Raw genomic sequence first — 27,088 nt, forward strand, 5'->3', positions numbered from 1 at the left:
TGCCCTTTGTTCAGCTCTCGGAGATAGTGGTTGATAACACTGAATTAAGAGCGCTGAGCAACATTTCAATTAAATATGTTTTTTGGATTTATCTGTGGATTTCTTATTTCCTTATTCTATTTCTCGTTCTACTTACATTCCAACAACTGGTAACTGAACACTTAATTTGAATTCAGAAGTAAAAATAAAATCCGACCTCACTGATTGAAATGTTCCTCTGCACCGAATTATTAAAAAAAAAGGTGAGTGGCTTGTAAACACATAGGCCTAATAGAAACTTGTGGATTTCTTTGTTTGTAGGCAGTGTTGGATAAACAGCCAGGGCAGTTCGGATGCGTTTACTTGTTGGACAAATGAAAGATAGTTTTGGGAGGTGCTTAAACACTCGTTTGGAATAGAAATATATGAAAATGAACAGCTTTGGAGCGCGCCCCCGCGAGAGGAGCGGAGCTGAACAAATATCATGGCTGATTTTTTTCATCTGGACATGGACAATGTAAACAATTATCAGTGGTCTTAACCGGACAAATACTTTAAAAAATGAACTTACTTCATGGTCAGGCCAACTTGTTGCTATCTCTCCATGAAGTGTCTCTGACGCACCGCATTAAAGATGACACTTCCCATACCGCACGCATTCACACCGAGGCCTACACATCAGCTCTTCAGCCTCCCTCTTCCACTCAGTCGACGTCTCTGCAGACACTTCTGGGGTCCCTCACCAATGCCCATTGCCCTCTGTAGGCGCACACACACACTCACGTCTCGGGAAACCCACGCCGAGAGACTTGATCCAGACACACTCCAGGTTGACGCGGTCGCGTTCAGACCATGTCGTAAAGCGTCCTACACAATGATCCCCGACCAACGTTCAAAAGCTTCTCGAAAAAAACGGCATGACAAAAAGGTACATGGATGAATACTCACCAAGCAAATGACAAGGAAAAAGAGGCAAAACAAAATGCACAGCTGTTATGCTTCTCACAAGGAGGATTCATCTTTTATTTTATTCTAGAAAACATTCTGGAAAATAAAGTAATGCAAAGGGTGCACCGATGTTAAATCTACATTCGATTCAATGATGCACAGAAAGCAGAGAATGAAAAAGCGGTAAGTCGATTGCAGTTTGGCAAAATCCCCCCCTTGTGGCTGACAAGGCTGTACTCGTGGCTTGGTAAGGTCTCGAGAAACTCTGCCCACTCCTGATCAGTCTCTAGTGTGCTCTGTTGCAAGGTGACGTTCACCTGGTTCATGGAGTAGATCTGGCTCAATGATGCAGTGACAAACACATACACACTCATGGCATCCGGTGATTGAACCAATGAAAAAACATATTCTTACATATATATTATAGGCCTACTCATATTTTAAAAGTTGTCAGCTGTATATATATATATTTTTTAGGTTGACCTTTTCACCTCTTAGAATTAAACAAATATTTGATCTAAAAGATACCAAGATGTCCATGTACCAGGACAGAAGTCACATACAATTTAATAATAGCAGTTACAAAATAAAGTATGTACTCATTATTTGTGACATATAAGCAAATCACAGGACTGCTAGTACATCCAGGGAGACTTTTCCCACATAGTTTTAAATTGTGTTATATTTCTGTCAAAAAAAATAAACAAATAAATGGAGGACAATTATTATTATTTTGTCTAACTAGCAGTTGCCACAGGAATACAGAAGAGGTGGCACAAGGGGTGGGGAAAATACTCTTTTGTGGCTTGTTACAATTATTTTCTCAAAGCTCTACACTTGGACCCATTTTAAATTAGGAGCGTTCCATAAAGCACCGTTTGAGGCTTGATGCTTTTAATCTCAATTTATAAGTGTGCTATCTTTATATATTAAATCCCCCAAAAATATAAAGTGGTGTAGCTGGCGACAAGGTTTGTTTAAATAATGACTATAATAATGAGAAAAAGTTTTTCTTTGAACTGGAGTACCTTGGCAGAACACACAGCCATGATCTTCCACTTATACAAGTGCTGTGGTGTGCACGCACGCACGCGCACGCACACACACACACACACACACACACACACACACACACACACACACACACACACACACACACACACACACACACACACACACACACACACACACACACACACACACACACACACACACACACACACACACACACCTCAAGGTGCTGGGGTAACCAAGTGTAGAAGTCCCCAAGCAAATAAAGAATGGCCACATTAGTGCAGATGTTGCCTGACAGTGGTGAGACTTGAGAACAGCCCATCCGATGCTAAACTAGGTTTGCGGGTGCTGCGTCGGCGTGGTGTCTGACAGCAGTGAGCTGCTGTTTGGTTCTCCCGTTCCCCTCCTATGTAGCCGCGCGACGAAGCTAACAGATGTTAACAAGGTAATTATGTTACGATGATGTCGCAGCCGTCGCGTTCCCTCCCTCAACCTCAACGTTAAGACACCTTGCCGATACATGTAATGGATAAATGGGTGACAATGTAGAAAACGTTTTTTTTTTTTTTTTTTTCCTTTCCTTGTTAAAAGTTGAATTGTTGAGTTGAATCCATGTCAATGTGGCTCCGGAATGATTCGTACCACCGCCCCCCCCCCCAAACCCCCCCCCCCGCCTCCTGTTCCAAAGCGTCCTCCCCTTCTGCTGTCCTCCTTCTGCTGGTTGTGGAGGGGTGGATGAGGTGGTGGTGGAGGTGGTGGTGGTGGTGGTGCTGGTTGGGTGGTGGGTCTAGTGGTCGTGGAAGCCCGGCATGGGGAAGGGCCTGGAGAAGGCCTCCACCCGCTGCCTGAGGGCTGCGATGCGGGCCACCGTCTCAGAGTCCTCCAGCAGGAAGCTCTTGAAGTCCTGCAGCTTTCCTGGAGAACAGAGAGAGAGAGAGAGAGAGAGAGAGCGCAGGAGGAAGTACCACTTAGCGCCATGTTTACACCTTCTCTCCGTTTGTTGTTTGCGAGTCGCCGGCCGCCGTGTGTTTCTCTCCATTCATCTTGGGCAACAATGACCATTTAATAGAACTTGCGGAGGTGAGGTACAGATGTGTGCTCTTTGCAAAGTGATGTGTTTTACTGAAGCATTGGAGGTGTAGCGCTGACTGGGCATTCAAGATATTCACGCCGATTTTGGTTCATTAAAGTAAAACATGTTAAGCATAGTTACTAAGGCTTTTATCCAAAGCGACTAGCAGTCAATTCAGATGTCATTGGTGTTAAGGCCTATGGCTCAACGATCAGCCAGGTCACGCCCAGACGTCGACTCACCAGTCTTCTTCTTGACATCCAGGGCGATCTTGAAGCCCTCGTCCATGAACTCAACCACCTGCACAAAGTCCGCCTCCTTCAGCTGCCTGGAGGTCAGGGCTGGGGTGCCTGGGGCCAAGCAGAGAGCGCACAACACTTAGGGCACGGCGGCGCCAACACGCGGCCTTAGCCTCCGCCTTCTGCTTTGGGCAGGGCTTCATGAATACCTTTTATGTGTCCCGATAAAAGGAAGGAATGATTCAACTACATTGAGTTCAGGGGGATTCTGTTATATGTAAAATCCCAGTGACGCCATGACTCTTTTTTTTTTTTTTACTGGTCATGAGCTGGGGTACAGGCTCAGAATCCCAATCAAATATGCGAGCATGTGCAGGGTGTTGGCGGGGGGCCCCACAGGGCAGCTGAGGAGCTTCCTGGAAGAGTTGACTAAAATCAAACAGACTCCTGATTAATTTTAACACGCTCCGTGCTCGTGGCTCACCGGCTGTCTCGCGCGGACCCGCAGCTTAAGAGTTTTAGAATAAAACTGCTCGCTCAGTAAATATAGCAAACGGGTCATCTATGTATTTTTAATTGAACCCTTCAAAAAGAAAATCGCACTAATAGGGCCGTGTTTGCAATGGATTTTATTTTGTATCTTGTTGAAGAGAAAGATCAAACTCCCATTGCATAAATGTTTAGAGAAAAGTGAAGGGCATTGCACTTCTCGCAAGCCTTTGTATGCGTGTGTTTCTCTGTCTGTCTGTTTTTCTGTTTGTGTGTGTTTCTGTGTGTGTGTGTGTGTGTGTTTCTCTCTGTGCATGTGTTTCTCTGTGTGTGTGTGTGTGATTCTCTGTGTGTGTGTGTGTTTCTCTCTGGGCGTGTGCTTCTCTGTGTGTGTGTGATTCTCTGTGTGTGTGTGTTTGTGTGTGTGTATGTGTGTTTCTCTGTGTGTGTTTGTGTGTGTTTCTGCGTGTGTTTGTGTGTGTTTCTGCGTGTGTGTGTGTGTGTGCGTTTCCCTGCATGCACGTGTTCCTGTGTGCGTGCGCATGTTTCTGCGTGCGTGCGTGTGTGTGTGTGTGTGCATTTCTCTGCGTGCGCCAGTTCCTGTGTGTGCGTGTGCGTGTGCGTGCGTGTGTGTGTGTGTGTGTGTGTGTGTGTGTGTGTGTGTGTGTGTGTGTGTGTGTGTGTGTGTGTGTGTACCTAGCCTGAGGCCCCCGGGGGTCAGGGCGCTCTTGTCCCCAGGGCAGGTGTTTTTGTTGGCCGTGATGCTGGCCAGCTCCAGCACCCTCTCCGCCCGGGCCCCGTCGATGCCCTTGGGCCGCAGGTCCACCAGGACCAGGTGGTTCTCGGTCCCCCCTGGAACATTCAACCAGGGACAGAACGCCTTAGAAAGACCGAGCGGGGAGAACCGTGCTGTGACACACCTGCCTCGTCTCGCCTCGTCGCGTGCGGTTCGGATGAACGGGGCGAAATCGAGCGACATCAGGCAACCGTCAGGCAACCGGGGAGGGGACACGAGAATGTGCTCGGAGGCAGAGCCGGCAAGAGATCCGCATGAGAGGTTTCATTACCTGAGACCAGGGTGTAGCCTTTGCTGAGCAGAGCGGTGGCCATGGCCTTGGAGTTCCTCATGACCTGGTCGATGTACTCCTTGAACATGGGAGACTGGGCCTGGACACACAGGAGTACAGGGCTCCATTCTCTCAGCACCGAGTCAACGGCCTTCCCAGGCCTACGTCTCAAAGCATAGTTGGACCCCATAAAACAAACAACCCCATTGAAAACCTGCGCGGTTTTGAAAATCAATTCTTCAAAAGGACACTTTACTTACTGGTTGTGACCTCTAAAGATAAATTTGGGACCAATGTTAAAATTTAATTCCAAAAGGAAAATATTGAGAAAATATATATATATATATATATATATATATTCAAGGGCCATATTGACAAGTCATGTCGCTCTCTAGGGTGTCAAAAAAAAAAACTCTGGAGGTGCAACCAAGTAGGTGGGGGCCCAATTGTATTTCAACTCCCAGTGCCCACTCTACAACAAGAGTCCTAGTTAAACATGATGCCTAACCAGACGGACCCGGATCACAGACTGGACTGACCTGTTTGAGGGCCACGGCGACAGCGGCGATGGCGTGGTTGTGCGGCCCGCCCTGCAGTGAGGGGAAGACGGCGAAGTTGATCCTGTCCTCCAGGTCATACATGATCTCCTTGCCCTTCTTGTCCACAGAGCGGACGCCCTTACGGTAGAAGATGAGGCCGGCCCTGGGGGAGGGGAGGGATTCAGATTCAAATGGGACTTTTATTGACAAAATGACTCCAGACCCTAACATAGGAAGACCAAACCAAAACAACATTTATTTCAGGGGAACATGGATGTAGTAGCCTTAATAGTGGTGATTTATCACTACTATGTGTGGATTGATCCGGGTCCAAATCTTGACTTAAAATGCACAACAATTTAAAAGTGCAACCGTGAATTGCTACTGGCACTTTCTTTTTTGTTACCAGCTAACATCAATCAAACAAACATTCTGGCTTTGCACACGCAAAATTGTAGCGAGTGGCGATAGCGAAAGCCTGAACAGTAACATAGACGGATCGTTTCTTTCCATTTGGATGGTGGGGCTCAAAAGGAGAGAGTTGGGATTCCCTGGACGCAAGCGTGAGACGGGATCCCCTTACCTGGCTCCGCGGAGTGACTTGTGTGTGGTGGTGGTCACCAGGTCCGAGTGGTCGAAGGGAGAGGGGATGCTCCCGGCCGCCACCAGGCCACTGATGTGGGCCATGTCGGACAGCAGGTAGGCCTTCACCTCTGTGCACAGCTGAGAGACAGACAATAGTGTGAGGTGTGTGGTGGCGTACAGCTTGTCAAACCGTGTGATATCACACATTCACATGCAGACACCTTGGTTGGTTAAGTGACAAACAAGAATTCATTCTCAAACACTTCTAGACAGCGAAGTGTTTGATTTAATGGGGTATGAACATGGGACGAGACACACTGGGAGCAGTAATAAAGCATCTCCAATGAGACAATGGGTGAACATGAGTCTTGTAAGTTAACTTTCACATTGTGGGCAGTCACAACAGTAAAACCTCTCGTATGTTCTTATTGTATGTTGTACGTCCTGGAACTTGATGTACACACTTATTTTATGTTGTACGCCCTGGCACTTAATGTACGCACTTATTGTACAGTATGTTGTACGTCCTGGCACTTAAAAATAGTACCTAGAATTGTGTAGCATTTTCTCCTAGCTATCCTTGTTACGGGGTATGGGTTAACCTAGCAATTGTAAAGGCTTACCACTTGTCTCTATTTGCTTATTGTACTTATTGTAAGTCGCTTTGGATAAAAGTGTCTGCTAAATGCCCTAAATGTAAAGAATGTAAATGGTAAAAACAAAGGAAGTGAAAGTCAGGGGAGTGACCATGGTGGATTTGTCGATCGACTTTCGGTTTCAGATGATAATGCTCTTCGAAAACACTGGTATTAAATCACACTTTTCTGGCTGCTTGATAGACAAGTGCAAGGTGTTTTAAGCATCACTTTTGGCTACGGTAACATGGGGTTTGGGCATTTGAAAGAAGTTCCAACATTTAAAAGTAATCAACAAAAAATATTGACATTACCAAATAGTTGTTAGTTGCAGCGATAAACGCGAACAACAGCGCTGAGACAAACAGCAGCAAACAGCCAGTGTTCAGGCGTGCGATTGACTCAATGTATTCTGCCTAGTGCAACATCGCATCTCAGCAATTTAACAGCACGAAAAAAAAGAAAGTCTCGGCAACAGTGCATTTATCAAAATCTTGCAGATTACTTATTCACTGTCACTGTTGAAAGTGCTTGCTTTAAAAAACACACACACAAAAGACAACAGCAGCTCATTCCAAAAACCGAGATGGGGAGTTGTAATTATGTTCTTCTGCACTCGTCGACATCCCAGAACACGGGCAAATAATTTAATTGAAGTCTTTGCCGTTTCTTGGCAGCATTGACAATAAATAGCTCGCTATCATGCAAATAAGTGTGCTGGCGAACGATCAGAGTGGTAAATAATGTGGTGTTGGTTTTTTCCCCATTCTAATTAACATGCATTATCGGGACAATCTCCATAGCACTCATATCTAAACTGGATCAGCACATGTTTATTAGATTAGAGAAGGCGAGGGAGTCGCAGGGGTTACTGGAGGGGGGGGCTGAGGACAGCCTAGCATATGCCAGTTACTGGGTCGCAGAGATAGGGATGGGAGGATGGGGGGGGGGGGGGGAGGACATCAGCAAGAGTGTGCCTTAATCTAGGTTAACCCTGCCCTGGATATAATAAAACCGAAAACACCACGGCCTGGGCAGCTACCGAACAGTTAACTCCCGAACTCGCCCCAGAGAAGAATGGGAGTAACAAATAAATTAATAAAATGAAAAGAGGACTGCACTTGAGGCTCGGGGGAGGCCAGTGGAGTTAGAAGTGCTTAATAAAACACAGTCACACACGTGGCCCTCCAGTGATGTGACACACTCCATCAGAGGGGCGCCGGGGCTGGGGCGACAGCGGGGGCCGGTCAGAGCGGGGAGTCAGCGCCGGGGGGGGGGGGGGACACTAAACAGATGAAGGGAGCCTCTTGTGCATGCTTCTGGGAACAAGGCGAAAGGTGGCCAGTGTGCACCTATGTGTGAACTGGGTTGGAGTGTGTGCGTGCGCGCTTGTTTGCAGATGGGCTTTCGGTCCCGTGCGTGGGCGGGAGGGACAAAGTGTGCAGCTCTCGGTGAGATGGGGGACGCGCGTGTGAGGGAAAAAACACACACTCGCCGCAGCTGAATGCAAATGACAGGCGGATAGAGATGGCGGCAGCTCCTCCAAAAAATAAGATATTTCAGAAAGGAGCCTTGGTTGGGGGGGGGGCGAACGGTTCAGCCCAGGAGCAGGTGCGTGTGTGACAGCCCTGACAGTAAAGGTTGGCCAGGTTTTATTAAATGGGGGGGAAATAGGAGGGATTTCTGACCTTCCTTGACACCAGGGAAAGGGAACAGAGAGGACAAGGCAGGAGGAACACGAGGGAGAGAGAGAGAGAGCGAGAGAGAGAGATGGGGGCAGTGTGTGAATGTCAAGGTTGGGTGGCTTTGGAATAAATATATATAGATAGAGGTAGAGAAAGAGAGAGATCTGTGTACCTTCCTGATGCGGGCATAGTCAATGAGGCGGGCGTAGGCACTGGTGCCAGCGATGATGATCTTGGGCCTGAACAGCCGGGCAGTCGCATCCAGCCGGTCGTAGTCTATGAGACCTGTCACAGGCTGGAGAGAGAGAGAGAGAGAGGGAGAGAGAGAGAGAGAGGATTTCATAAATAGAGCGCCACCACAAGAATAAGAGAGTCAATGGTTGCAAAGGAGAAGCTTTGGCGGCATACAGGAGGTAGGAAAATAAAAAGACTGTATGATGGCAATTCATCATCCATATAATCCAAATAAGCCCTTTGCCAGTGAGCCTAGAAGGGGTGTGTGGGGGTGTAGTTTAATGCTAACAGGATCATGGTACATGCTGGGGATACCCCTGCATTTCCCAGGAGACCCATTGCGACTCTGGCTTTTGTGATGGTGTTTTGGACAGATATGCATGACCTTAAAAAATTAAATAAAGAAAATGCAGCAAAAAAAAAGCGAACTGGCTTGGTAGCGCATGAGTGAATGCAGCTAGTTACGGTGGCCTTTTCCTCGTGTCTACACCACAAATTGCTCTGTCAGGTTTAGAGCAGGATCAAAGCCAGTGGTAAGCATTTGAAATGATTACATAGGAAAAAAAAAAATGAAAATAATAAAATATTGCCAATCTTATCCCTGATGCCATTTTCATTATGTGGACTCATGACAATTAAATTGACAGTGGTAAGTCAAATTGTAATAAACCCCTTGTATGGCTTTTAACAGAAATGAAAACGAAACCCATCCCGGTATCCAGAGAGGTCAAAGTGATGGCAATAACATCCCAGAGCGGATCCCAATTTAATCAACTCTCAAATAATCACATGCCGTCGGTCTATGGTCTGCTTGGACACAGTTCTCTTTAAAAAATTTTAATGAAAAAAAATAACCTCACCCTGCCAGCCACATGAACACCAAAGTCACGCTGTGCAAGTGACCACCGTCTGTCACCGTGTAACTCCCCGACCCCACTCACATACAGGTCAAGGTTCAACACAGGCAAAAGACTGTCTCAAAAACAAAGAAGTGAGAGTGAAGTGGAAGAGAGCAAAAAAAAGAAAGAAAAAGGGAGGTGCAGAATCGAGACAGGGGCACGCCAAGTGAGGAAAAAAAAGAAAAGAGAAAGAAAAATGGGGAGAGGAGAAAGCGGGGAGCAAGGCTAGAATGAGGGAAAGCTTTATTTAGACAAGCAGATAATCTCCCATCTCCAGAGTGCATCGGTGGACGGCCCGGCTCACTCCATCACGCCGCTCATTGTGGGGACGGAGGGGAGCCGGCGGAGCTGGCCGGCCTGTCGATTTCCCATTATCTCCCCAGCAGAGGGGTCCCGCCCGCCCATCCATCAGAGGGGGGTCTGGACGCACGCACATCCATCAAACCCCCCCACCCCCCCGCTACCAAGACAACCAACCGACCGCCGCCATAAACACCACCCCAACTAGGACCAGTGACGACCATGGTAACACTGATCCTATCTGCAAGTTTACTTGAGTAATGCGGGGGCTTCACATGAAGGCTGGGAGGGGGTCGGATTAAATAGATTTATCAGAGCCGCCGGGGGACCTCTTCCCTGATTTACTGCAAACGCTACAGCGCCTCCATCTGATGACTTGATTGTTGTGGTTGGGTTGAGTCATTATCAAGTTTAAAAGGTGCTCTGATAAGTATACACTAGTGCTGTTATCATCCAAGACGCGGTGCGGCCATCCTGTTGCCCCAGGACCTACAGCTGAAGGAGGTGCGGAGGTATATCGTTGGCAGGGGGCTCAGGAGGTGGAGCGGGGGGCTGGCAACCATAAGGTTGCTGGTTTGATCCCCAGCTCCTCTGAGCTATGTGTCGAGGAATCCCTGAGCAGGACACCCTAACCCGACACAGCCGTTGGTGTATGAATGTACGAAGTGAATGTGAATGTGAGGCAATAATTGCAAAGCACTTTGAGTGGCCACAGGTCTGAAAATTGCTATATAAATGCAGTCCACTTACACAGCGAATACCGACTCTCGTTTCATGTGGCCCGCCACTGCTCCTAGTGTTGCTGTGTTGTGTAATGTGTTCATCTATGGTGGAAAATGAATGAGTTCACACAGTGTGTAAAAGGTGTCCCTGAGTAAGAACAACACAGGATAATATGCACTCCAAATCAACCTCCCTGTAGCTGAACCCAGTACTCTGGCTTTAACAACGGGCTGGGAAAGAACGAAACAATGGGCCTAGTTTACAAATGGTTGTGGTTAGGTTATCTAAAGAAAACTAAATGATAGGTAGTAGTAACCCAAGGGCACATCAGTCTGCAAGGCCGGTACATGTTCTCCGAAAAGGAGCATCACACAAAGGCTGAACATTGTACAAGTAAGTAAGCTGCAGAATTATAAGCCTGCGAACCAGAGGTCGGCAAATCTGGAGAAGAAATGTGCTACCTTGAGAAGACTCCATCTCTGGTATCAACGATGCAGGCAGTAAGACATGGTGTGCTTAAAATGACGATAAGTGGGCCAATACGAGACAGCCAAAAATATGGTTGATTGGGCATGAAAATAAATGATAAAACCAATGAATCTTTCCAACCGGGCAGATACATAAATGACCGAAAGCCGCCGAAGCCTTGAACAACATTCAGCGAAAATGCACATGGACGATTTAATTACAAATCAATACCAATACAGTGTTCCGTAAAAAACAGTATCTTATCATTAAGCGTGTCTCCAATTTACTGGAGCCCACTCGGATAAATAATCTTTACACTTTTATTATACACTTTTCCAGGTAAGTGGAATGCTTTCACCCACTGATCAAAGTATTGACCTGGTGAGATATTCTCTTTAAAAAGCTCCAGAGACCCACTCACCGCCAGGCCAACGTCCTTGTTCCACAAGGTAGCCCTCAGACGATGGGTGCTGTGACCAAACCACAAACATGAATGTGGTGCCCCCACCACCCCAATGCTTTTGCATGGTCCCCGACTTTCAAGTCACATTTTGTGTTTGGGTGGTGGGAAAAAAAACAGGTTCAGGGCCCAGCAGGGAGTCCCTACTTACGTTGAGCTTGTAGGGCATGGACTCAAAGTAGATGGAGGTGGCTGAGATCCTCTTCACGTCAGACATGTAGCCGTGGGTCAGACTGGGGACAGGGGGGGGAACCAAGACGGAAACATTTCAATTGATGTGGAACTACAGAGATATGCAAACACACACAACTACGTCTACATTTATTTTATGTCAGTCTTCGTCAATACATGTGTGACACATTATCCCTATTTCCCTCACGTAAAAATGGAAAACCATCGCAATCTGCAGACACAAAAAGTATTAAAAAAATATATAATTGATTCACAATTGCCATTATTCCGTTTGTGACAAGAGTGGGTGAAGGTTAACATGAGAAAATAAACATTAAAAAAAACATTTCAATAAAAAAACATTTTTTATTCAAACAAATAAGTGTGGGGTGGACAAGCTCAATGCCATGTGTCTCTCCTTGTACAGAGCTGTGTGCATCCTCCCATCACGACATGTACAAAACACTGGTGTTCTCCAACATGTCCGTACATGCAGCACGACGAAGGTGAGCACGGCAGTCTGTCAACATTGGCATCACATACTTACTGCGAGTACAAAAAAAACAAAAACATATCCTGAAAGAATTTGTCTCTGCACGAATTAAGGACTTAAAACTCTATATAAAACACGACAAAACCACATATGACAAAAGATGTCAGACTAGCCATGTGATATTTTAATGGAGGGGGGGGGGATTATGCAGTGAACTGGTGTGAGGGGTACACACAGCATACACTGTGTTCCAGTTTACCATTCAGCATTATCCCGGAGTGATTCAAAGGGAATTCTAAGGTCACTTATTCCTCGATAGCACAGGCGTCCTAGCAACGCGCCACGCCTCGCGGTGAAGGGGAGACGAAGCGCGCGGTGAACTACTCACTGGCCCCCGTCGGGCAGGTCCAGGCCCATGATGCGGTCGTGGGGGTTGAGGACGGCGGTGTAGGCGGCAAAGTTGGCGGGCGAGCCGGAGTAGGGCTGGACGTTCACCCCCCACAGGGCCGGGTCCAGACGGAAGGCCTCCAGGGCTCTCTTCTGGCACAGCAGTTCAATCTTGTCCACCACCTCCGCTCCTCCATAGTACCTGGACACCAAAGGGGGGGGGGGGGCTTGTGTTTTAATAGAAGGGTAGTGGAGGCCTAGCTAGCTTCCGACATGAGTAGTGACGTAGTGGAAGGTCTGTGGAGAAGGGATGTTTTGGAATAAGCTCACATTAATATTTAGAGCCGTTAAACTAAATAGGGATTAGAAAATTAGCGAAATCACTTATATTAACATTATTGACAGATTGAATTTTGGGGGGGGGAATATGGTATATGCGGATATGGTATTTTTTCTGTATGCAAAATGTGTTTAAATGAATCATTATTATGAATTATTTCTCAGCAAGTGTTCATTGATCCTAAATGGTGATTAATTTTCTCTCATCTCCTGCGGTTTCTGGTAATGTTAAGCATAGAGCAGAAGCATCAAACACAGACTTAAGAGGTTTCTAAACCCTTAATTTAAAGTGACTCAATTAAGAGGTTGTCTTAACAAAACCCTTTCCCAAAAAAGACGTTTAGAGCGTATGCCAGACAGGAAACCAGATAACATGATTTTGGTTTCCAAACTAAATAATCTAATGAGTGAACATTTTTAGGATGCAGGATGCAAACTAATGAAAGACAAGGAGCAAAAGTTGAATGTAGTAACATAATTAAGATGGTCTGCTTGTCAAGTGCCCCATCTACAACACAAAACGACCCGTGTTGTGTTGTAGATGGGGCACGTGACAAGCAGACTACAACAAATCATTTCAATTTTTAAAACTGAATCTATTCCATAACAACATCCACCGTAGGGCAATGGGTGTGTGCAAAAACGTAATGAAAATGAAAGATAGGAAACTAAATGAGCCATAATATGAATGAACTGACCCGACATGGACGAGCACTAGAATCTACTGCTTGCCCATGTTGGGTGAGTTCAGCTGGAAGGATCTAGTGACTAGATCCTTTCACGTAAGCCGACCTCACGTGGCCTTCTACCACGTGGCAGGCGCATTGCCATCGATACTCTCGTCGGTGTGTTATATTATGAGACAGAAGGTACGGGGACGTGCCATCCACTCGATCAATAGCATGGGTTTGTTTGCGTGTGTGTAGATTGTGAATACCGCCATCTTAAAAGCAGACTATTTCAACAGTATTAATAAACCCGGGGTGGCCTTGGGTGGACACACTCACCTTTTTCCTGGATAGCCCTCTGAGTATTTGTTGTTTAGACAGGAGCCCAGGGCTTCCAGGGCGGCCCGACTGCAGAAGTTCTAGACACACACACACACACACACACACACACACACACACACACACACACACACACACACACACACACACACACACACACACACACACACACACACACACACACACACACACACACAGATCAATGGTTGCAGTGGACATAAGGGACAAGGATGGCAAATTAAAGTGTGTTAAGTGATAGTGAGAAATCCCCGCCTGGCTAAAGGCAATCATTAGAGTATTGAACCCTTGGACTTCCATGCACTAACACTCTGCACTCCACAATGTATATTGCCGCCTGCCGCTGGAGGACACTGCACGTGCTCCCGCGGTGGACATTACCGCCAAACGTGTGCGATGGCCCCGCTTTGTTATAAACGAGCGAGATAAGAAAGGACAGATAAGCCCAGAGTAAACAAGTTGGAAACTTTGTGATTCGTCTTTATTTTTCCTCCAATCCCTTCAAAATGTGTTACAATTACCCCCTCTCCCGAAACCAATCATTTTTCCACTGGCACAATTTTCCAATCTGGGTTCAGACAAAATGTTTCACGGACATGGCTTGAAGTCTAACTCAATAGCAATGTACTTTCTTTCTGCCGGGGCGGTGGTGTCTAAAGCCGGGTGGCACTCCGTACCAGCTGGGCCCTCCCGTGCATTGACTGAGCTCCTGACACTGAATGAAACACACTCATACACTCCTCACCACCAGTCAGCCGTGGATCCTAATGCCAACGCTTCATCTGGGAGCCCAAAAAAAGCTCTGCTTACAGCCTTCTGGAACTGTCTGTCACGTTGAGCACTGTGCAGGAATTATGTTTATATCCATTTATGTACATGTGTGTAAACATATGGGGTTCCTATCATAGTCTGCCTACTGTGTGCGTGTGTATGTGTGTGTGTGCATGTGTGTGGTAAAGTGGCAGTATGAAGATATCAGACTTTATCTCACACTAGAGCAGTCAGGCTTTGTGTGGAGAGAGAGAGACAGACAGAGAGAGAGAGGATTTAGTCCACTGAGCAACTACTGCGCCCAAGAGGAAAGGGGTGCAAAGCTACACAGGAGATAGAAAATCCTGTCCGTCGTTGCTGAAGATAAATACATTTCAAACAAAACAGCCGGGTACTGGAATAAAAAAAGACAACTGCTTTATTGATTAGAGTGATTACAATAAACATACATGCTTACCTTGTTCACAAATTTGCCTGGTTAGCCAACCGATGCTTAAAACATTGTTAAAGTACCTTTGATTGAAAAAGGGGACCGTGGTAAAACATGTCCTTTTTAATTGTTTTTTTTAACTCAGACCATCCTAAGCTAATTTAAACCACCGCTCAATAACACCTACAGCGACCTTTAACACCTCAAAACCAGGGCTCCTATACCTCAGAGGCGATGAGCTCCAGCCCACGGCACTGCCGGTCCTTCTCGCTCCGGAGCAGAGCCCACATCTCGGGGTCATCCTCGGCCAGGCTCTCCTGCCCCGTCCACGGGCGCTCCTCCTCCACGGGGTGGGGGGCGGCTTGGGACTGCTGCCCGCGCACACACAGTGCCAGCGGGGAGCGCTGCCGCAGCGGCTAGGGGAGGAGGGGGGACAGAGACACACACACACACACACACATGAGATGGCTTTTATTGGCCCATGTCAATGATTATAAACACACATTTGTAAAAGATACACTTGTGAATTGAGCCAAAAGAGGCCCAAAACTGACAAATCAATAGATGTAAATGTTATGATAAATACATGACCTACTCTACTCGTTATGTTTTGATAACCTGACACATGAAATGGTTACTTTATAATTATTATTTTTTTTTTTCCTGCTTTAAAAATAATGCCAGTGTGTACATCAGTGAAACCATGATTTTGATTTATTTTTTCTTTTCGTGAAATGAACTGAAATGCAAGTCTAGGTGCTTTGGGGTTTGCACCGTTATTGCATTGTGTTAAAATAATTGCATAGTCAACATCACACCGCCCGAGTGCAAGTAGTACTGCAGGTTCAGAGTGTTCAGACGAGGACCTCCTAATCCCATGGCTACTGACTCGAGACGTGGAAACGTCATCCAAAATAAGGTTCAACTCAGGACAGAAAGAAGAACCAGGCAAAAAAAAAAATGGGTGTAACTATATAACCATTGATGCTTTTAAATGTTGGGCCTGCAGGGGGACAGCTGCAGCAGGACCATGAAGCGGGCGCGTTGGACATTTATGAAGAAATTAAAGCAATCTAGACTCCACGTCTTACGCGAGGGACCGAAACCACGCAGAGAGGGCCGTCGTCAACGGAACGTGACTGCTCCGCCTGACGGATGATTTACCCCATCTGAGCAGACACTCGTAACTCTGACTGCCAGCATGTTCTGCATAAGTAAGTTGGCTCTCCTCCACCCTCTTCTCCTCCTCCCATGCACCCTCAAAAAGAATAAGAAAAAAAACGTGGCCTGGTGTAATTAGAAGCTGGCATGGGAGAGCGATATCAATAATCAGCGTGGTTGTTCAATTATGTCTTTATCAGCAGTTACGCAGAGTGAGAGACAGCGGATTTTCCTTTTTCCGCGGCCTCTGTGAAGAAAAGGCAGCCGCGGAGGGAACACATTCAGCACTTCCTGCTTTATCTAATCTGCTCGGCGGCTGGAGAGGGCGCTAGCGCTGCCGGCCACCGCAGCTCTCCATCCGGTGACTGAGTGGCCACGGGTTTTTGCTGGCGCCGAGCATTCGTTAATGTCGTGCTTAGTGGCCAAGAACGGGTGTGTTTATGCTATGGCATTGGTTTCCATTTGTGGGTTATGAGTTACAAGGAAACAGTTAAGAAGACGGAACACAACCATTCCGTGCACTGTTGGTTGTTGTGTGAGGGCTTTAGAATGGGTTTAGATTATAATGCCAGGTAATTCAAGGTGACATATTATACCACCAGGTGAGAGTGTGATTAGCTGTTACATGCCGTTTTGAAAATCTGCCTCTTCTGACATCACAAGTGGGCGTGTCCACCTAGATGTGTGCTGTGTGCACCTGGTGGTATAATATGTCACCTTTAATGTAGAGATAGATCCGTTAGAGGTTCCACGTGTGTTCAATGCATAAAATAAATACATATTTATTGTAGAAAGTATGCAAATACTGAGAGTGTACTCAAACCAGTGTCTTGAGATATGCTAAATCATCAGTCCTGTACATGTGTTGTAGCCTTGGCTGACTAACTTAGCCTTCAGATGAAGGAACTGTAAACCTTGATTTTGGTGCATGGATAATACCATGGTTATTACCAAAACATTTATGTTTTCAAGGTGTTCTCAATTCCTCCAACGACATCCACCGGCTCTTTAAATCTAATTCCCATTAAATGCCCATTATCTTCTACAATAGCAACGACTTAAATGTTCTATATTATTACTGTTTACTGGTTGCTGGTAGACCTACACCACCTTCCTTCCCTAGCTAAATGTACAACACTTCCTCAATGTTGCCATTGCTGTATGTATACGAAAACGTATACATAAAAGACACAAAGACCACTGAATTGACGATTGACTGTTGGAATGATCACATATGTGATAAATTCTTCATGGGAAGCAATCCGAGACAAAAACATGTTCACACTACTCTGACAATGTGGTCCTATGCATCCATTATCACCTCTCAGAATGTGATTTTTTATGACAGGATCTTAATAGCTCTCGGAAGTGTAAACACCTCAAGTGTAAACACCACACTGAATACTTTGTGACAGACATTAATCACTCATCCTGAATTACTTGCCATTTCTTTTTTAAAATGATGTGCATTTAATCCCGAGCACCCTTGTCTTGTCTGTTATATAATAACCTTTAAGCTCAGGCTGTTAAAAAGACAGGTCCTTCTCCTCTTCATTGAATCAACAGCATTATGCTGGTGTCCCAAAGCCAGGATCTCACTAATCTACCATGGAAAACAGCCATCATCTGTAAAGGTGTGCAAAGCCACCTCCTTTAATAGCACCATTAAAAAGCAATTAACACACATGATTGGTTGAGCACACTTAGATGAGATAGTGTAATAATGCTCACCCTCAATTGAGGCCATCTTTTGTAAAATATTTAAATGTTGCATTGCACTGCCGGTGTAAGGAGCCATTTGATGGAGAAAAACTTGAGCATGTTATTTATTTACACACAAGGGACGATAAAGTACATAGAATATAAAGTTGCGGTGTACTCTTTGAGCTGTCTTTTCAACAGCTGGACTTCCACTGCTATAAGAATACATTCGGAGACCACTACAGAAGTAGGCCTTGGCCGGTTAAAAACATTCTACAGAGGAGGCTAATGGTCTACAGTGTGGTAGAGCCAGAAATGAGGGGATATATTTGGGCTGCGTATTGGCTGAGCAGTTTTCATTGAGATGAATGGGTGGCCACATTGTCATCGGGTATCCATATCCTCCCCTCTACGGTGGCTGCAGGGGCTGGGTGTGATATGCCCGGGGAGAAGGTTGGCACATAACTGGCTGATTTTGAGAAGCTTATTCTGGACTGAAGGCTTGGGGAAGAGGAAAAAAAGTGCAAGAGGCAGATCTCCACAGGGCTCGGGGATAGTCGAGGGCCTGGGGAGACAGCCAGGCCTGTCTATAAGGACACAGGGAAGCTCTCGAGAAATCACACGGGTCATTACTCCCTGACGGGAACCGTCCTTCGCTGTCTGCGTTTCCTGCAGGAACCCAGCGAGTGGCGCGCGACCGTGCCAGGGAAGCAACATGCAAGCCAAGGCTGCGAAAGAGACACTGGCCACTGTGGAGCCGACACGTATGGGCCCCACCTTGCCTCCTCTGCATCTTCCCCTCGCCCCCGTCTGTCCTGCTTCCCCCTCCCTTCCACCCCCCTTTCTCCTTGTGACCCCCCTCATGTAAACCCTAAGATGCTAAGCAAAGCCAGACAAGTGCTTGATTTTTTTCTCCTTTTATTAGTTCCCTCTGCACATTACGATCCGCTCCACAACAGCAAGGAGGAGCATTTTAATTCAGCCAACAGTAGACCCAGTCCCGGTGATGTCGTCTCTGTGCCTCTCCCCCCCCCCCCCCCCCGTCGTCTGCTGGTGCACCTCCCTTCGCACAATCCTTGTGGGAGATTAATTAAAATAAACACATGATTAATTGATCCCCAGGAAAAGTGAGCGCCAAGACACACGCGCCAGAACTGTCACCGTGGGACTATTTTTAGGGGGGGGGGGCGACAGATTAGGGCGTCCTTTGAAGGTGAACCAGATGAAGCCTCCACTGGGTGATGGAAGACAGCGTTAACCTGGGAGCCACGCGGACCCTCACAGCCTGCGCTGCTTTGTTGCCGTTGATGGCGGCGCAGATTGTGGTTTGTCATTTATGTCAAACATCTGTGACCACGGAGCAATCAAAGAGACACGCGCGCGGGGGCGGAAAAAAAAAAGAAAGAAGAGGAAACGGAAATCATTTCATTTAGCGTAGCTCGGTATTATTTCTGGTCATTTCCTGCCGCCGACTGCTGAGGGGAGTCAATTTTACAGATGACTGCTGTCCATCAGCATCCTTTTTCGCCCACAATCAACGTCGTAACGGGGCAGCGGAATGAAAAAAAAACGTCCAGGGGTAGAGACAGACGGGAAAATAAAGAGCATGAAGGGGAGTTTGCTGGGGAAGCACACGAGTGTCAATAGGCCAACAGCATTTGGCAGTTTGACACACCACGGTGCCCTCTCACTCTGTCACTAACTAATAGGAGTTCTGCCCGTTACAAATTGCTCCTGTGATTTAAGCCGGGGATGAAACCGGGCTGAAGAAACGCCGGCTCTCGGAGGCGGAGTGGTTGGCAGCGGTGTCTGGACTCCACTCCATTCAGGTCAAGAGGGTTGTCAGAGTGACAATCAGGTAGAAAAAAAAGCACCGTTGAGTACAAAGCATGTCCCTAAGGAGGGGTTGAGGACTGGCGTTGACTCGAACAGTAATCTTAAAATGCCAGTGAACCCAGTGAATTATTATTTCTTTACACATATTAGTAAGTCTTCTGTGATCTTATAAGGTACAGCGTGTAGAATTAAGTGGCAGCTAGCGGTAAGGCTGCAAATTGCAACCAACTGAGAATGCCCCCTCCGCCCCAATTTCTCCCTTTTCAATGACTTAAGAGAAGCTCCTGGGGCCATTACTCGACTCTAAGGTGCAAGTAGGTACTTCCTACTTTCCACTTAGTTTCTAACTGTCAAGTGAGGTTCCTTGAAACATTTGAACATTTCATTAAGACAAACTATAGGTCATAACCTACAAGTAATATTGCAATTATGATGACAAATTAATAACACGTTTGCTCAAGAGTTGTTTGTCCGTTGTCGTGGGCTACTGTAGGAACAGGGCGGAGCGTCATGGCAAGCTTCTAGTAAGAGGACGTGCTCCCTATATAGATAAAAGGGCTCATTCACGAAACAAAAACGATTATCACAATTATTATTTACATGGGTTAATACACTAATCAAAACATACTTAAGAATTATTGTCATCTAAAGTAGTAATTGTCTAGACTGTGCCATTGTATCACCATTAGTAAAAAAAAAAGTGTAATGCAGAAAAAAACATCGCAAGGGACAATCTCGGACAATCCGTTTGGGAACATTTAACACTGCTCCGAACTCTCTCCTCCTATTCCTTTCGTCGAAACATTTTGATGTCACGATGAAGTGACACCAACAGCGAGGGGGTAAGCCGATGCCCCGGTGTGTGTGGACATGTGGGGCTCCTTCTAGGAAGCAGGTCAATGTCGACGGCTGCCTCAGAGAGGGTTGAGCTTCTCGGACACTTATAGCACAACCGCACAGTGTGTGGTGCAATTCATATACAACGTCACTCATACCTCAATGGTATACATTACATACTATCAAAATAAATTCAAAATTGCCACGTAAGTAACCATGGGGATAACATAACTGAGAACTCGGTTATATGAGCTGAAACAGGGGATTTACTTAAGACTCATTATTATATATACCATTGCAGGCCTGCAATCTTTGCCGTGCTATTGGGGAAATTATTAAATGAGTCATCTATTGTGTCAAAACAGTCAAATACAGAATTGTGGAGTATTGTATGGAATCAAATGCAAAAATAACTTGCTCCAGAAATCTCGCCAGCACCTATTTATGCAAGTGTGCGAGTGCACACACACACACACACACACACACACACACACACACACACACACACACACACACACACACACACACACACACACACACACACACACACACAATATGGCAGAGAGAACCAGAAAATCCTTAGTGTTGTAGAATTGATTGATGAATACTATACCCCATGCACCACAACAGTGTAGCTAGTACAGTTGACAGAAAGATCACATTCTAGTGCGCTGATCACAAAAAAAAACCTGCAATAACAGGAAGTTTCTCAATAACTTTGAGGAAGTACACAAGTTCAATGAAATCAGAGTGTTCTGCTAGTGAACCTATTTAAATTGTGATTCACTTTGTTTTTCATCCTAAGAGCCATTCAAATTGGACACCTCCGTGTATGGGGTTGAATGCTTTTGAATTGACAAAATACATGGTTAATTTCTAATAATGAATATTCTACTTTATTGCATGTACACTAAAAAAGTTCAGCCCATCTTTTCAAGGCCATCAATGAGAACTACGGCTGTGAAGTTCTGGTCGGTAGGTGGATATGCTCTTGTTTGACTAAATTCTCATTGGTAGGAATTTCCAAGGTGTTACTTGTAAAAAACACTTTTACAGTAAGTAAAAGTATGTGGGCATATCACCTAAAATCGTAACACATTCTCTGTCAACTTTCGTGTTTAACGCTCGATTGGCTTTAAGTGTGAACAACAATGGGTACCTTAGCACGATTTGCAGTACAATCCATTGGTAACCATTATATATTCAACACAGAGCAAAACCACTTTATATTGAAGCTCTGCCGTAACAGAATCGGACCAAGAGTGGACCTGAAACACACCGACCTAGCAGATAGAGTAGAATGCAGAGTAGAGTAGAAAGCAGAGTTGGTTGACTGGTTGTAGAGTTGGTCGAATTTCAGTCGACCGAAGATTTAATTTGGTTGACTACAGCCATAATTAGAACCAACATACTTATTTCACATGGCTTGATTAATTAGTATTTTTTATTTAAGTGAAATGCTAAAATAATCAGATTCATGAGTATGCTTTTGTTCTTGCAAAAAATTGTATAATAAAAAGGTACACAACGATAAGTAAGAGTCTTCATAATAAATCTCACTAAATAATTACCGAATCACCTGGTTATGTTTTATAGCAGTTCAAATCACATGGAAACAATTTGGGCCAATTAAATGGAGGCAATTATAATAACTTTGGTTTCCACCAGATGGTCATGTGCTGTCTCTATGGATTCAATTTACCATCAGAAACAGCAAACTCTGAAAGCAGATTACTGCTCATTACATACTGTCCTCATTGGCTGAATGTGTGGCAGACCGAGGCTGTTATGAAAGACACACATTTTAACATCACCATTGCACAATCACTGAAAGCAGTCACAGGAGACTGGTAATGGATCAGCTGACCCTGAGTATACTCTTCCCCAACATAAATCTCCACAAAAGGCCACAGGCACTGCTAGGTGTCCTGAGTCAAAACAGTCTGGCACACAGAATTAGCCTTTAGTTCCCAAACCTGTTACAACTGGACCATTTTGACAAACAAAATGCAGCTAGGATTTATATTGGCAGTATTGTGCCTTATAAACCATTCCAATCATAGACCTACCATTATGGCACGCTAGACCAGGATAGGATTTGCGGCATAACTTGATTTTCCTTCAGTTTATCAACAATTGGGAGTCTGCCCTAAAGACCAGTCAGTACGTTTACATGCACATCTTAATCCGATTAAAGCCATAGTTAGACTATGCTCCGCAATTGGACAACTGCAATTGTCCGGTTATACATGGCAGTGAGTAAATCGATTCATTGGCCGAAGCATGTCATTCCCCGGTACGATAGGTGGCGCTGTTGCCCATTTCAACTAGTGGTAATAGAGCCACCGGCTGACCTCTTTACATCACCAGCAACAACAAACTCATTCAAGAAAGATGTTTTCAGTAGACAGCTATCACTTCACTTCGGGTCCATGTCACCTCAAAATAGTCTCCAACTCTCTGGTACTTCCACAACAAGTAAAGACGCCTAGTGGGGGTTATTTTGCCCATGGGCGAGAAGGAATTGGGGGAAAGGAACTTTGGCTTTGACTCTCTGAAGTTCAGATTGAACCGAACATGGAGGAGAAAGGGATTGTTGTCTTATGCGGGCTCCGCCGCATAGGTGATCCAAAAGCCAGTCGGAACAATGGGATGTCAGAGCAGAGGGTTTATTTTTTTTTTTAGAAATAAAGGGACGTCGACTAGTGGGCTGTAAGACAAATGGGAATTTTTCGGGTTATTGAGAGGTCGGAACAATGGAGCGTCGGAGAAATGACATGGACCCAAAGTGAATTGACAGCTGTCTACTGAAAACATCTTTCTCCCGCCAGAGCATCCGTATACGGAATTCCCCCAATTCCTTCTACCCCATGGGCGAGCTAACCCCCACTATAAGTCTTTACTTGTTGTGGAAGTATCAGAGTCTGAGAACCAGACGCAGTCTTTAAGATTCATAATATCTGCGGCGCAATGAATGAATAAAGATCGTAAACACGTCGGGAGAACATATACATTTATTTTGACAGATGTGGCCAAAGTTAGTACTTTACAACCTCGTTGATGACCCAGAACGCATAATCCAATCCCAATCTGTACATGCACGCTTAATGCAACTAACAGTCGAATAATCTAAGGGTCTTAATTTGACTATGAGAAACCCAATTCGATTCGATTTTAGCTTAACTAAGGTGTTTACATGCATCTTAATAATCCAATCAAAGTTGGACTAACCCAATAATTTAACTTTCTTGAGTGTCATGTAAATGCACTGACTGAAGTGATTCAATGTGGTGAATCACTTTTGCGCCAGCTAACATGACAGAGAATTCGTCGGGTTGAACATTACATTGGTTTAGACTCCCACAGTTTGGTATGAAAGACACGAGACCGACAAAATTGGGAGTCCTTTGAGATGGAATCATGTGATCAGACTAATGCAGAGCTTGCAAGATACTAATTGCATAATAGAAAAGGAAAAACGAAACGTTAAATGTCTTGAATTTACTTTCACTAACTTTATACAAAAAAGACCACTCACATATCCACTTAGATACATAAATGATTTATCCAAACATTATTATTTTTTTTATATATATTTGACACTATTAATGCCCAAAGTAAAACTCAAATGGCTTACTTATAGTAAGATACGCATAATGTACTTTGAACTTCTTTACAAGGTAAAATGACCTGTCTTTTCAGCTTCAGTAAAGTTTATGAGGGAAATGACATGTATACATCTAATATATGTAATACATGTCCATTCAACTTAAAGGGACAGGGCTATTACGACACCTACTCCAATACATGAATGGAACGGAAAATAGGCTATATAACGTTACGTTTTTTTAAATGTTATGTTAATGAAATGTATAGTTGTCTTTGACTGGTTATTTTTTGGTTATTTTACTTCGATAAGATGAGATAAGCCAAATTGACTTCTTAGTATTTCCTTGTGAGCTGCTCTCATGATGAAACAGACAGCGGGCTGTTGCATCATTGCCTCCTGCCAGCACACACACACACACACACACAAGTTGGCAACATGTAACAGTGGCTAGCATGCTAGCTCGTAAGCTAATCGCTCTCTGGATGAACCGTGCCAAAGCACAAGGAAGGAAAATACCTTATCATGACAAATTCATGTTGTAACAATAATTGTCCGTTCGTGAGCATTTAAAAATATTTCCATTGACAAATCGATAGAACCGAGCTGATTACTGTCGGCTAACAACATTACCATCTATTCTGAAATTCAACAGCGGGAGGATCCCGGGATAAAACATGCTCTAATACATACCCGTGCAAGTTGTCTCAATGTAGTCAACATCATATTTGCAGATATCACAAGAGGACTAGCTAGCGTGCACGGGTTTTGCAACACACCGCTGCTGTGTGGAGGGGTATTGCCACGAAAGGCTGTTTAGGAGTTGACGGAATCAGATGGTGCGTTTGCACTTTCGAAAGGGTTTATGGGATATGTAGGCTGAAGCCATACAATCACCAGCTTGGTTAAACCGTTAAAGCATTAATATTAGGCCAACGTTTGTGGTGTATCTGTTTACATTTTGTCTTCACAGAATATATCCTATAAAGGCCCATCACAGTTTATATGACTTTTCATTTGACTTAGATCAATCAAGCCTAATCATTGAGGTAGGCCTACTCGCTTTCTGGCGTGTTATAGTGCTGAATTATAAGAAGCTGTATAATTTTTTTATTGACTGCCTGTATAATGCATGTTTATCTCATATATGTGCCTGAGAAAAGCCACTTTGGTCACCTCCAACAACAGCATTCAAACAAACACACACACACACACACACACACACACACACACACACACACACACACACACACACACACACACACACACACACACACACACACACATACACACACACACACACGCGCGCGCGCGCGCGCACATACACTCATATTGTCATGAATATGAAATCAATTTGTGATTCATTGCTAAACCACGGGTGCGATTCGGGCTATGTGATGTAAAGGGAATCTCTAGAGATATGTTCGTAGGGCCTTCATCAATCTCAGTGGCCTGGAATCCCACAACAACTTCTAGAAGAAACATGGACCTCCCAGTGCCTCTTTGTGATTGTAATCGATCAAGAGTATAAGAGGGTATTGAGCCTGGGCGTATGAAGATTCAATTAGCATTGGTTTGGTATTATGTCTGAAATTCAATTATGAGCGCCATCATGTTTACATCCCAAGTGTGAAGGTAAAGGCTAGACTAGACTTGCAGAGAATTGCAGAGAAAACGAGTGAAATCATGTCAGAGAGATGAAAATAGAAAACAAAGCAAACGAAAAGAGGAGGGTCGAAGATTTGATGTTATGTATGTGAGAAGCCTACCTGTCAGTGCACAAATGACAGTAGTAGACTTGTTGCTAAACTAGTAGTATCTAGCAAATTGTGCAGTGCTAATTATTTAATTTCAAGTAAGGCTATTTATTTTGTAAACATTCAGTATTCATACAAATATTAATAAAGATGAAAAGTGGATGGAAGTGTAAGTGGCCAAAATGCTGTTGAACCAGTTATTACTTGAGGGCTTATGCTGGTGCAGTAAAGGCCTAATTCAAATTGAAAGAAGGCTAGTAACTGGTTGCTAAACTATAGCAGTAACTAGCAAATTGTGCAATGCTCATTATAAAATGCCTCATACAAAATGAAAGAAGCAATCTGGTGCTTTGAGACGAAAAAATACTTTTTCCAAAAAAAACACAATATCTTTTCATTCACACAACCGTAACAGCATTACACTGTTTTCCCTACTCATTTGAGGGGTATTAAATTAGCAATGCCATACATTCTCATTTCAATTCTATCATCATCTTAAAGTAATATTTTATTGGAAACATAATTTCGTACTTTGAGAAATGGCGTTTCAGCACAAAATAAGCATACCTTAAATGGGATATATATCTACGCAGAAGAGCGCTCACAGCAGAATGAGAAAACGACAAAACCCAGTAAGAGACAGACAATCCAAACAGTTAAAGAGATTTAATGTGCTTTTCATACAGTATATTGTATGCATATCTAGCATAGCATTTCTCAGACATATAACTTTCTTATACCCAGGGCTGGAGACGTAGAGCTGAGGGAATGACTAACAGTCAGTCTACCTTAAAACGCTGTATGCCATCACACCATGGTATAGCAGTCATTCCAGAGGTTGCTTTGTACACCTAGGGCGTACTAAAATACCAAAAATTACTTTCTTTCTTTTTCTCCAACTGGCAAAAAGGAATAACCATGTAAAACCAATGTCTAAAAGCAAGAATTAGGTCAAGTTTGTGTAAATTATTTACAAGAAAACAAACAAACGCAAACAAATACAAAGTGGGAAAATAAGTTACGAGATATCGACCAGATCCTAACCACCCATATATGTTGATTATAATGTATTTATTTATTTTATCCACAATTCAACAGCAGGTGAGCGCGGTGAAAAAAACGGTCCCATTGTTTATCATTATAATCAATAACAATCCTCAATATAATTATCATGTGTGTATGTTCATTGTCCACTGTTTATAGTATCATTTCTTTTTCAGTTCAAGTATCAAGCTTA

The 27,088-nt window shown here is 44.6% G+C and overlaps 1 protein-coding gene across 1 annotated transcript; it reads right to left on the reverse strand.

The window, feature by feature from the left end:
- Positions 1-984: 984 nt before the first annotated feature.
- On the reverse strand, positions 985-24,922 carry shmt2 (serine hydroxymethyltransferase 2 (mitochondrial)). Its single transcript, XM_084464510.1, has 12 exons — positions 24,788-24,922; positions 15,177-15,368; positions 13,734-13,813; positions 12,389-12,589; positions 11,488-11,569; positions 8,425-8,547; positions 5,931-6,070; positions 5,348-5,510; positions 4,809-4,908; positions 4,438-4,593; positions 3,256-3,363; positions 985-2,856 (listed from the first exon to the last, which is right to left on the reverse strand). The coding sequence occupies exons 1-12, from the start codon at positions 24,818-24,820 to the stop codon at positions 2,729-2,731; spliced, it is 1,506 nt and encodes a 501-aa protein (XP_084320636.1). The 5' UTR covers positions 24,821-24,922; the 3' UTR covers positions 985-2,728.
- Between the last annotated feature and the right edge of the window lie 2,166 nt (positions 24,923-27,088).

The sequence above is a fragment of the Micromesistius poutassou genome (assembly GCF_964030765.1).
Source record: "Micromesistius poutassou genome assembly, chromosome: 2".
Lineage (NCBI taxonomy): Eukaryota > Metazoa > Chordata > Actinopteri > Gadiformes > Gadidae > Micromesistius > Micromesistius poutassou.

Coding starts and splice junctions, on each gene's coding strand:
- shmt2 (XM_084464510.1), bottom strand. CDS start 24,820: ATGATGTTGACTACATTGAGACAACTTGCACGG. Junction 13,814..15,176: donor TGGAGCTCATCGCCTCTGAG/GTATAGGAGCCC, acceptor GTGTGTGTCTAG/AACTTCTGCAGTCGGGCCGC. Junction 12,590..13,733: donor GAGGGCTATCCAGGAAAAAG/GTGAGTGTGTCC, acceptor TTTGGTGTCCAG/GTACTATGGAGGAGCGGAGG.